The sequence below is a fragment of the Cryptomeria japonica genome, chromosome 2 (genome assembly GCF_030272615.1).
Source record: "Cryptomeria japonica chromosome 2, Sugi_1.0, whole genome shotgun sequence".
Taxonomy (NCBI): Eukaryota; Viridiplantae; Streptophyta; class Pinopsida; order Cupressales; family Cupressaceae; genus Cryptomeria; species Cryptomeria japonica.
This window is the reverse complement of record NC_081406.1, coordinates 6,511,013-6,523,612: the sequence shown is the minus strand read 5'-3', so window position 1 is coordinate 6,523,612 and position 12,600 is coordinate 6,511,013. Positions and strand designations below refer to the sequence as shown.

At 38.4% G+C, this 12,600-nt stretch overlaps 2 protein-coding genes across 2 annotated transcripts; both read right to left on the bottom strand.

Moving 5' to 3' along the window:
* Positions 1 to 2,219: 2,219 nt before the first annotated feature.
* Positions 2,220 to 11,151, bottom strand: LOC131064828 (disease resistance protein RUN1-like). The gene is made up of 5 exons (XM_057999117.2): positions 10,552 to 11,151; positions 10,201 to 10,392; positions 4,120 to 4,416; positions 2,875 to 4,026; positions 2,220 to 2,705 (listed from the first exon to the last, which is right to left on the bottom strand). The coding sequence occupies exons 1-5, from the start codon at positions 11,149 to 11,151 to the stop codon at positions 2,220 to 2,222; spliced, it is 2,727 nt and encodes a 908-aa protein (XP_057855100.2).
* A 72-nt stretch (positions 11,152 to 11,223) lies between these two features.
* On the bottom strand, positions 11,224 to 12,196 carry LOC131064827 (toll/interleukin-1 receptor-like protein). Its single transcript, XM_057999116.2, has 2 exons — positions 11,691 to 12,196; positions 11,224 to 11,305 (listed from the first exon to the last, which is right to left on the bottom strand). Exons 1-2 carry the CDS (start codon positions 12,194 to 12,196, stop codon positions 11,224 to 11,226), a joined length of 588 nt encoding a protein of 195 aa, XP_057855099.2.
* Between the last annotated feature and the right edge of the window lie 404 nt (positions 12,197 to 12,600).

Genomic DNA, 12,600 nt, shown 5'->3' with positions numbered 1-12,600 from the left:
TTTTAGACAATATCTATCTAAGATATTGGATATCCCATTTTTACAATAATTATTTAAATTAAAATTCAAAATCATATTAAATTCTAAATTTAAATAAATAATTGAGATAAATCTAAAGTGTTGAATAGACAATACAAACTTTTTTGTGCTTGACATAAGCCCTTAGCTAAGCAAATTGCAATAATCAAAATAATTATTACAATAATTTAACTTTTTGAACACAATTATTCATTCTAAGTTAAAATAATTGTTATTACAAAAATAAATCAAAAAATATTTAATCAAAATAAATAATAATTTTTTCAACCATATCTATCTAAGATTGGATGGATAAGATTTAAATGTGAATACAACATGCAGAATAGAAAATTCAAACTTTTTATGCCTGACATAAGCCCTTAGCTAAGCAAATTGCAACACCTAATCAAGGTGATTTTCTCGCTTCTGGATTAACCAAGAGAAAAGAGAGGTCCCCCCAAAATAAAAGTGTGCGCGTGTAAGTTGGGGGGTGATGTTTCACATGCATCAATTTGACGCTTGTTGCTTACCTATCATAAAGAAGTATTTGTAATTGGCTTCGGAAGTTTCCACAAGAGATATTTTTGCAGCCTACTTAAATGTTACAAAGATTCCTAGTGAGGTGGCAAGACTTGCTCACGGAAATCTCAAACCACCCATCCTTTACATTTGCAGACGGTGGATTCCATTGCCTTCAAGATGCATGACTTTTAGTTGACACAATCGGATATTAAAATCTTTTGCATTCACATATAAAATTAATTAAAAATTTAAAAATATATTTCCAATCATTCTTATTATTTTACAGCAGTTTATTTGGCAAGTCCATTGTTTATAACTAAGGTTTCAAAGGCACATCAATATGCTTTTTATCAAAGTGTCCAAAAAAGCCCCCCAAAAAGTGAGACCCATAGTTGTACACTAACATCATGTTCCCATGCGACTGCTTAACTCTATTTTCTGCTTAAATTTAAGAGTTAAGTGTTCCCATAAAAATTGTCAAAAAAGGGATAATTTTGAATCTTTCACTATTTTGGTGGAGTAGCTATTGTTTAGGAATTATAAATAAGCTATGGAACAAAAGGGGTGCTGGAAATAAGCAGTGGCTGCTTATTAACAAAAACGCCACATGGCTCCACAATTTTCTTTCCCTCTTTTTTTTTAGATTTTATTTCTTTTTTTTTTCCAAATTTTAAGTGCACAAATTAGTAATAATGCTATTAATACAGATTTAAGATGTTTTTCTTAAAAATAAGCAGCAAAGATAAATATTCATGGAGTGTTGCTTTTTAGATATAATAAATACATTTCATTCAATTATGGGTACTTATCATCAATTTTAGCAACTTTAAAGTCACAACTATTGATGCAATATTGTTATAAATATTAAGCATTAAATCAATAAATGCTATAACAACTAGGGGAAGCGTATGAGTAGCTGTTATAGCTAACTTCACGCACATAGATTCTAAATAGTAAATCAGATTTTGCCAAAAATAAATTTGTCATCTCTACATGCACTTAACTACTTATAGCTATTGTTTTGGCTTTTGGGTAGTAACAATGCACACTGTTGGATCTGTTATACGCATAAGGGTCAAAAAGTGCACATTTCAAAGTATCGTCTGATACCTAATTAAAGACGTCCCAATAATTATGCACTTAAAATTGTCAATACTTATGCACAAATCCCTCAAAAGTCGTGCACCATGGGTGTCAATAATGGTGTGCAAATGGGTCAATTAGGGTCCAAAAATTCTTAAAAAATGGGCAGCTATTGATACATGTGAAATTTATTATTGGGCTTTTAGTTTATTTTTTTAGTTTTTTAAAATTAATAATTAGGAGCTGAGTGTAAGAGTGTTTAGTTATTGGAGCTATAATGACTAGTGGTGCTCTTTCCCTATTGAAACATGCTCAACTACTAGATCCTTTCTCCTATACAATTATATAAATAAAAATATCAACTCATTTACATTGAATATATAAAATAAAATAGAGAGAAAAAAAAATATACAGCCATACACCCCGTTCAGTCCTAATGTACTATTAATCGAGACAAATGTACTATTAATCAAGACATTGAAATGCACCTTGACTGCATTTATTGATAATTAAATAATAAATGTAATTAATACCTCGGAAAAATGAATAAATATTTGTATGGCAATAAAGACTTGAATAAACATTGTCACCTTGTTTTACATAACAAAAGTGATCATTTTGGGAGGCTTCTGTTTTTGAGAAGGCATAGTTTCTTCATACATTAAAAATTTAAAAGATGCCTTCCAATTCTCATAATCAGACCTTGCATTCACCCTCACTTTATTACCTCCCTTCAACCAAGCAAAGTCTGGCATGGTGTCTGCTCGTACAAGACGCACTTCCAAGTAATCACCACCATCTATGGTTGAGTTTTGATGGTTCACTGGACATTTAAGTAAACTATCATCCCTCTCAATTGTGTAGCTCAGCCTGTTAATACCTGGGTTTACCCCACAATCCTCACGTATTTGGACTTGGCGAGAGGAGACTAAACAAACAATATATCCTGCACAATTCTCAACTTTATTCTTCTCCGTGCAATAATGAATGCTATAGCCGTCCTGTCCACATGCCTCCCCTTGTAGCCAATTTACGGGAGTGTCTAGATTAGCCAGGAGACAATTTTCCCTGAAAGAGAAGTCCTGACAAAGCAAAAAGTGCCCATGTATAAATGTACGTTAGTTCCTAGATTTTAGATGCACAAGTTAGTCGGTCAACCTCTACTACATCTAGAAGAGTTCATAAAGCCTGAACATTATAGGTCCCACATTCAAAACAAAAAAAAAAAACCAGAAAACCTTAGGTACCTACCTTGTAGGAATCATAAAAAATTTGTAATTGAGCTGATGAGACACCGGGCCCGCCAACAAAAACGCACTCGAGAGCTGTGAGACCAGTCAAACAGCTTTCGAGAACCCCACAAGAAAAGATACCACTGCAGCCCACAAGATTGAGCGTGGTTAATTGCCTCAACGATACTAGGCCATGCAATTGAGTGAGGTGGCAGGACTTGCTAACATCTAATGTCATTAGGCTTGGCAATGCCGGAAGGCAGCAGATTGTGTTCAAACCGAAACAGTTGCGGGCGTAGAGCAGTTGCAACGATGATGGAAGCGCCGACAGTACGGCAAGTTCTCTGCAATCGTCCACATGCAGCTCTTCGAGTTGTGTTAACTTTTCCAAGCCGCTAGGAAGACGGCAGACTCTGTTACCTTCAAGATGTATGATTTTCAGTGAACACAGTTCGGATATTGTGGCTGGTAGTCCATTGTCTGTCAGTCCGCAATAGCTGGCATCCAAATAAGCCAAAGTTTTCAGGCCGCCAAAGCTGTTGGGTAGCTCTGTAAGCCCAGGAATGTGGGGGATTTGTAGCCTTTCTAGCCGTGTCAAATTCCCGAAGTTAGCGGGAAGTCTAGACAGATGTTGACAGTATGAAAGGTTCAGCTCCTGAAGATTTGCAAGATTGCACAGGTTTTGAGGCAGAGAATAAATGCTGCATTCTTCCATTTCGAGACAGACTGAGCTGATCAAGCTTCCCACTGTATTAGGGAGACTGCTCAGTGAATGGCAATAGCTGAAATCCAGATGAGCCAAAGATTTCAGGCCGCCAAAGTTGTCGGGTAGTTCTGTAAGTTTATCATTGTGGTGAATCTCTAGCATTTCTAGCCGAGTCAAGTTCCCAAAGCTAGCGGGAATTACAGACAGATTTTTACAACGTGAGAGATTGAGTTCCTTCAGATTCACAAGATCGCCAAAGTCTTGAGGCAAAGAACAAACACTGCATCCTTCCATGTCGAGAGTAACTAAGATGGTCCAGCTTCCAACGGTATTAGGCAGGCTGCTCAATGAATGGCAATTGTGCAAGTCCAGCATCTGCAACGGTGTGTAACAAAGTGTGGCAGGAAGACTCTCCAGGGATGCGCATCCCCTCAAAATAAGCACTTTAAGATTCCCAGGTCTCATCTGTTCAAATAATACACAAGCTATGTGAAATTTGATACCAAGAATATGTTTGACTACAGAATTCAAAGACAAAAAAAAACATGTACTACTCACAGTTGGATCTTCTGTCATTTCGTCCCACAGATGAGTGATCTGGCTATCGGTCACTTCCAGAATAACAAGGCTCCGCAAGTTCATTCCTTGAGGTAGCCGTTTTGATGAAAATTTTCTCAAGCTTAGCCATCTCAAATCCTCCAAGGAGAATTCCTCAGAAAAGTGCCCTTCAATGCCAATATCTACAAGCCGAAGAAACCACAAATTGTACAGTGATTTGAACATTTCTGCCTTCAATGTCATCGGCTCCTTGGGCTCATACGAAAAATAACGCACAAGCTTGGCCTTTTTCTGCGACTTCAGTCGAATACACAAATATTCTTCAGTTCCCTATTGAACTTGTTGAGAAACATGTGTCTCAACCTTGCAGTCTTTTTCTAAAAAATTCCAGAATTTGTTTTAGGTAGTTTTCCACATGTTTATGCATTGGAAAATGGTTAGTGAGTTGTTAAAAATGAGTCTTGTCCATAGTAGAATATAGGTGGGCCATTTTTAGAGCCTTAATGACTCATTTTGTGACTTTTAAGAGGGTCTAAGCTAGGGGACAAAATTATGGACGGGATTACTATTTTAACCTAGTTGTTTTTCCATTTTGGAAATGTAAATGTCAAAAATGGGCACCATGTGGCATGGTGGTTAAGCCCATGGTTTTGTAAAACCACAAGTGGTTTCCAGGTTGTAAAATCACTATAAAAGGAGAGCTTGGGGAGGAATTTGATCATGGAGTTTTGGTTTGCAAGGTTGGGTGCTAGAAGGATGCTAATGAAGTCTCTCTGAGCTTAAGTTGAGGTGATGCTCCTGTAAGAACTTGCATTGCAAGTGTATTGTAATCAACTTGATTTGATAATACATTGTGCGAGTTTTGGAGGGTGGGGTTTTTCTCCCATAAGGGTTTCTCCACGATAATCACTATGTTATGTGTTTCTTGTTTTATTTCTACTCTATTTGCTTCATGTGATCTTTGTGATAGTTAAGTTGAAATTTGCAAAATCGTCCTCTCAAGATTAGCGTAGGAAGCGTTTCCGCACACCTTTGCTTCCTTATAAGTGGTATCAGAGCCTGGCCAATTTTGGTTCTATTTGTTGGGTACAGGGTTTTTTGAGCTAATCAAAATTTGAGTGGGAGCTTGTGCAGAGTATTTCATTTCTGTATTGCAGGATTGTAAAGATGGCAAGTATATCAGAAAGGATTGATGTAGAGAAGTTTTTTGGCATAAACTTTGAGATGTGGAAGCTGAAGATGGAAGATCTGTTGATTGATCGAGATCTATGGGATGCGATTGATGAGAATAAGCATAAGCCCACAGATCCGACTTTAGCTGCACAATATGATGTGACTGATAGAAAAGCTAAAGGTCTCATCAGATTGTGTCTTGCAGACTCTATTCTGATAAATGTCCATGAAGAATCTACTGCAAAGAAGCTCTGGAAGAAGCTAAGTGAGATCTACCAAGCAAAATCACTTGTGAACAAAATTTTCTTGAGGAAGAAGTTGCATTCCTTGAGAATGGAAGAAGGTGGATGAATTTCTGAGCATCTGGAAAGCTTTAATATGTTGGTAACTTAGTTGACCTCTGTTGGGGTGCCAATGGATGAAGAAGAAAGATGCCAAATCTTGCTGTGTTCGTTGCTAGACTCATGGGACAGCCTTGTGATGGCCATAGGGAGCACTGCAATCATCTTGAAGATGGAGGATGTTGTTGGTTCTTTACTTTCTGAGGAGATGAGAAGGAAGGTTTCTCTGAATGCCAAAGAGGCTCTGAGTGTTCGAGGAAGACCAAAAGAAAGAGGCAAGAATGAAAAGTAGAATGGTCGTTCTAAGTCCAAGAATAAGGGGAGATCAAAATCTCCTGGTAAGTCCAATGTAATTTGCTGGAATTGTGGAAAGCCCGGACATTTCTTAAAGGACTGTAAAGAAGAAAAGAAGAAAAAGAAGAAGAAGCAAGATTTAGATTTTGAGTCCGAGAAGGAAGATGGAGATGCTTTTATTGTAGCCTTGGCCACTCGTGCAGGTGACAATGCATGGTTAATAGACTCAGGTGCATCTTTCCACATGACTCCTAATAGAAACTGGTTTAGTAAGTATGAAAATTTTGATGGTGGTAAGGTGTATTTGGGTGATAACTCAGTACTTGATATTGTTGGTCGTGGAAGTATTCGTGTGAAATTTTTTGATGGTAGAATTAGAAAATTTGATGGTGTCTTGCATATCCCAAGACTAGCAAGGAATTTGTTATCTGTTAGCAAGCTAATAGATGTGGATGTGCATGTACAGTTTTCTGAAACAGGTGTGAAAATGGTAAGAGGTGCTATGGTGATAGCAAGAGGAAGCAGATTGGATACACTGTACCAGCTTGATGCATGCACAGTTGAGTGCAATAGTACTTCTGATAAGATTGTGAAAAAGACTACTCAGTTGGAAAAGGAGAGGGTTTCTCTTTCAACAGATGGTCATGGTTTTTGGGTACCCAAGGGTGCTCTGTCTATCGAATCAAAGTTGCCTGCAGAGAAAACCATGTTATGGCACTAGAGACTTGGCCACATAGGTGAGAAGGGTCTACGGACCTTGAAAAATAAGAACCTTGTTGATGGGTTGAATGATTGCAATCTTGAATTTGATTTTTGTGAGCATTGTATCTATGGTAAACAAAACCGCATTCAGTTTTACTCGAGTTCTCATAAGTCTTCATATATTTTGGATCTAATCCATTCGGATGTATTTGGTCCAGTTGATGTTCCTTCTATTGGTAGATCAGTTTATTATGTTTCTTTCATTGATGATTTCAGTAGAAGAACATGGGTTTATTTTCTTAGGAGTAAAACTGAAGTTTTCAGTCGTTTCAAAGAATTTAAAGCAATGGTTGAGTTGCAGACTAGAAAGAAAATAAAATGTTTGAGAACTGATAATGGTGGTGAATTTTGCTCCAATGATTTTGACACATTTTGTAAAGATTGTGGTATTAAAAGAGAGAAGACAACTCCGTATTCTCCACAACAGAATGGAGTTGCAGAAAGAATGAACAGTACCTTGATGGAGAAGGCTAGGAGTATGCTGAGTGGAGCTAGACTAGAACAAAAGTTCTGGGCTGAAGCTGTAGCCACTGCCTGCTACCTGATAAACAGGTCTCCTACATCAGCTCTTGTTGATAAGACGCCAATGGAAGCATGGTCGGGCCACAAGCCTTCACTTAGACATCTGAGAGTGTTCGGTTGCGAAGCATATGCTCATGTGCCAAAGGAGAAGCAGACAAAATTGGACAACAAAGCAGTTAAATGTATTTTCATCGGATACAGTTATGGTGTAAAAGGATACAAGCTTTGGAATCCTGTTGAACAAAAGGTATTTTATTCAAGAAGTGTTATTTTTAGAGAAACTAAGCCTTCTTCTGTTACAGTGCAGCCAGAACAAATAGAACAAAAGAAAGATGTGATTCAACTGCCTACTACACCTAAAAAAGTTGAATCGAGGCCCTTAGAAAGACAAGAAGTCGAGGAGAGCTCTATGAGTTCTGAATCATCAGAGAAAGAAGAGGTACCTGAAGCTGAACCTGAACTAGATCTTGCTCGAAGGTCTACTAGACAAAGGAAACCACCTAAAAGGTATGGGTATTCTCCTGATGATTGGAGATGCATATTTGCATTGAATGCTAACATTGATGAACCGAGATCTGTAGAAGAGGCTCTTGGTATGAATGATTCAGAGTCCTGGAAAATAGCCATGGATGAAGAAATGGCAGCTCTTAAGAGGAAGGAAACATGGGATCTTGTACCATTGCCTGAAGGACGAAACCCTGTTGGTTGTAAATGGGTGTTTAAGAAGAAGATGGGTTTAGATGGAAGCATTGAGAAGTATAAAGCACATTTGGTTGCAAAAAGTTACTCTCAGGTTGAGGGAGTAGATTATGGTGAGATTTTTTCTCCACTAGCCAAAATGACATCCATTAGATTTTTACTTTCTATTGCAGTAGCCTATGATCTAGAGATTGAGCAAATGGATGTGAAAACAGCTTTCCTTCATGGAGATTTGGAGGAAGAAATTAACATGACACAGCCAGAGCACTATGTGATGAAAGGTAAAAGTCATTTGGTCTGTAAGTTGAAGAAATCCTTGTATGGTTTAAAATAGAGTCCTAGGATGTGGTACCAGAAGTTTGATACATATGTGTTGAGTTTGGGATTTGTGCGATCTAAATATGATCACTGTATATATTTTAAATCTGATGGTGATTGTTTTTTGGTCATTGCCCTATATGTCAATGACATGTTGTTTATTGGCAAAGGAAAAGGTTTGATTGCAGAGTTAAAATCTCAGCTCTCGATAAAGTTTGAAATGAAAGATCTTGGTGCAGTTAGGCACATTCTGGGAATGGAGATTGTAAGAGATAGACAAAACAGAAAGCTTTGGCTAGGCCAGAGCAAGTATGTTGGTACTATTTTGAAAAGATTCAATATGCAGGATTCAAGACCATTGAGTGTTCCTATTACAATGGGAACAAAGCTTTCTAGTTCACAGTGTCCTACATCTCCATTGGAGATGGAAGAGATGAGTCGAGTACCATATCAGAGTGCTGTTGGAAGTTTGATGTATGCTATGGTCTGTACAAGACCAGACATTGCCCAATCAGTGGGAGTTCTTTCTCGTTATATGTCTAATCCAGGAAGAGCACATTGGGATGCAGTAAAAAGAGTTTTCAGATACTTGAGGGGTACTTCAGAGTAGTCGATATGTTTTCATGGAACAGGAAATGAGCATTCCTTAGATATTCGAGGCTATGTGGATTCAGACTGGGCCGGTGATGTTGATAGAAGAAGATCCACCAGTGCATATGTGTTTACATTATTCGGTGGTGCAATCAGTTGGATGAGCAAGCGACAGGCTGTGGTCGCTTTGTCCACTACTGAGGTAGAATATATGGCAGCTACTCATGCCTGTAAGGAAGCCATCTGGCTAAAGAGATTATGTTCAGATATAGAGTTTAAACAGGGTGCAGTGACAATTTATAGTGACAGTCAGAGTGCAATCTGCCTAGCGAAGAACCCGACTTTTCATGCCAGGATCAAACACATTGATGTACAATATCATTTTGTGAGAGATATGGTTGAGGATGGCAGGGTGAAGCTAGAGAAGGTAGAAACTTTGGTGAATATTGCTGATGCATTAACTAAGCCTGTGAGCATAGAGAAATTCAGATGGTGTTCAAGTCTATGGGCCTCTCAGCCCCTAGCAATTAAGTCCATGATATTTTGGATCCCCTGACTCTTGCAAGGTGTTCGACAAGTGGGAGAATGTTGAGAAACATGTGTCTCAACCTTGCAATCTTTTTCTGGAAAATTCCAGAATTTGTTTGAGGTAGTTTTCCACATGTTTATGCATTGGAAAATGGTTAGTGAGTTGCTAAAAATGAGTCTTGTCCATAGTAGAATATAGGTGGGCCATTTTTAGAGCTTTAATGACTCATTTTGTGACTTTTAAGAGGGTCTAAGCTAGGGGACAAAATTATGGACTGGATTACTATTTTAACCCGGTTGTTTTTCCATTTTGGAAATGTAAATGTCAAAAATGGGCACCATGTGGCATGGTGGTTAAGCCCATGGTTTTGTAAAACCACAAGTGGTTTCCAGGTTGTAAAATCACTATAAAAGGAGAGCATGGGGAGGAGTTTGATCATGGAGTTTTGGTTTGCAAGGTTGGGTGCTAGAAGGATGTTAATGAAGTCTCTCTGAGCTTGAGTTGAGGTGATGCTCCTGTAAGAACTTGCATTGCAAGTGTATTGTAATCAGCTTGATTTGATAATACATTGTGCGAGGTTTGGAAGGTGGGGTTTTTCTCCCAGAAGGGTTTCCCCACGATAATCATTGTGTTATGTGTTTCTTGTTTTATTTCTACTCTATTTGCTTCTTGTGATCTTTGTGATAGTTAAGTTGAAATTTGCAAAATCGTCCTCTTAAGATTAGTGTAGGAAGCGTTTCCGCACACCTTTGCTTCCTTACAGAACTGATCTAACGACTATCTACGACTCAACAAGAAAATAGCCTAATGAAACATTTCTGAAAATAAAAAGGTTTACAAAGAAATCCATACGCTGGGTCGCCGTAAAACATGGTGCGCATCGTCCTCATCAAATACTCTTGCGCGTTTACGAGGCTCTCTAGATATTTCATTTGATATACTTCTTCCCAAATCCCGGAGGCAGCGATGCATCAGGAATCCGTTGCTACAGCCAAAGCTTACAAAGGACTTTTGCAAGAGACTTCTAAGAGACGCGTGAGGACTCTGAATCAACCCTTCCCAAAAGATCATAACAATTTTTTTCTCCCTCAATGTAAAAAAACAAGCAATATCTTGAAACATTTCCTTTTCTAAGGAATCAAGGCTATCGTAGGAGACTCTAAGTTTCTTATGGAGATTAGGTTCACACCTTAACTTTCTTACCATTTCTTTCCATACATCTCTATCCCCTTCACTAAACAGGCTTTTCCCAACAAGTTGGAGGGCAAGAGGAAGGCCTTCACAGGCACTGACTATATCATGGCTCAGAGTTTGCAGCTCTTGATCTGCACAGCAGGAATTGGGAAATGCGTGAAAATTAAACAACTGCATTGCATGATTGTAAGCAAGCCTTCGTACCTCGTAGATTACATCAACGTTAGCCACTTTCAGGATGTGTTCATCCCGTGATGTAATGATCACACAGCTGCCTACCCCGAAATCCCTGTAATTTCCTGCGAGAGCTTCGAGCTGCTCAGCACTTTCAATGTCATCGAGGAGAAGCAGAATTCTCTTGCCACTCAGCCAGCCTTTTAGCAAACCTTTGCCTTGATCAACATGTTCTACTTCACCTCTGAACCGTGAAATACCTTTGAGAATGTGGGTCTGCAGCTTTACAAGCCCATTCGTCTCTTGACATCTCTCTCCCACGCTTGGAACAAAACAGAACACTTGGAACTGTGAGAATGGAAGTTCTTTGCAAACAGCCTTTGCCAGCGTGGTTTTACCAATCCCACCCATGCCATGTAAACCCACTTTCACCATCTTCTTCTGATGCCCCACTACATTTAATAAGCTCTTGAGATTATTCACCGACCCGTCCAAACCAAAGCATTCTCAAATATCCAAATACATTTTGTTTGAATGTAAGCTTTTCTGAACATCTGCCACAACACGTTGAATCAGCAAATCGTCATCCCTGAAAAAGAGTGAATTACTATTAATATATGGCAATTATAAATGTCGGAAGTAAATCACATCCGAATCTAATATGGGTTGGTTTTATAGGTGTCGGTAGTTCAGTTGGTACACATTCTAGCAATGAATATAAGGTCTTAGATTCAAGTCTTAGCTAATTCATTAAAAGTTAATGTGATATGTCTCAAGTATCACATGTGGCTTGAGGAAAGTTTCAGGTTAAAAAAACCATATTTATCAAAAAAAAGACTAGACTAACTGTATAAGAATTTCTAGCTCAATTCAAGAAATAGAAAATCCTAACTAATCCATGAAAAACTCAACAACAGAAACCCATATAAAGAAAAGAAAAAAAATAAAAAAAATTCAATGAGATGGAGACTTACCTGTTGTTTAATTGATTGAAACACCAACCATTTAGATCGGAAACACTCCTTAATGCATTTTTGTATTCAAGGATTAACTCGGAGGATAATCTTTGCTGGCTTTCATGCTGTTTGAAGTACTCTGCATATTCACTTCCATCCCAGCACCTAAGATCCTTAGGTAAAACGTTATAAAACAAGGGACAGATTTTAACCCCATATTTAACCATAAGCAACACCTCTTGCAAGCACCATTTTGACTCCGGAAATTTTTTGGAGAAAATAGGAATGCAGATCCTACTTTCCTTGATTCCTCTTTCCAAACAAGAAGGGATATGTTCGCCCTTTTCTAAGCTTTCTTCGTCTAAGAAAGTGCTATTGCCTTCTCGTTCAAGAGCACTGTACAGTCTTCTCACAAACCCTTGGTGGGTGTCTGGGCCTCGAAAGCTCAAGAAAACGTCAGACGTTTTGTTAAAATCGAAACTAAGCGAGGTCTCCGCTGAAGAGCAGGGCCTAGAGTGGGACATATTGTGCCTACAACTTTTATAACTGATGAGCCCAAAATTTTCTCAGAGGAAGGATTTGAACTTCTATCTTACGGTGCACCCTATGTTGATGATATTCGGAATTCACCGGAGCAAAAGTTTTGTACAATTTCTGTGTAGAAATTCTACAGAACTCTGCATTTTCTGTGGTGATATGATCAAGATCAAGTGAGTCATCAATTATAACTTTTTTACTTCCAGAAGGTACACTGTTGTAGGAGGCAGCGAGTGGATAAGATTAATTGCTATCCTGTTGATATACAGGCCTCTTGACCGCCCATCTGTCCATTATGTTTCCGCTAATGTTATAGACATGCCCACAAAAGAATATTACGGTAGCCTGCCAATAAAGTGGCCCAGAAAAGAAGTTTCATTTAGATTTGCGT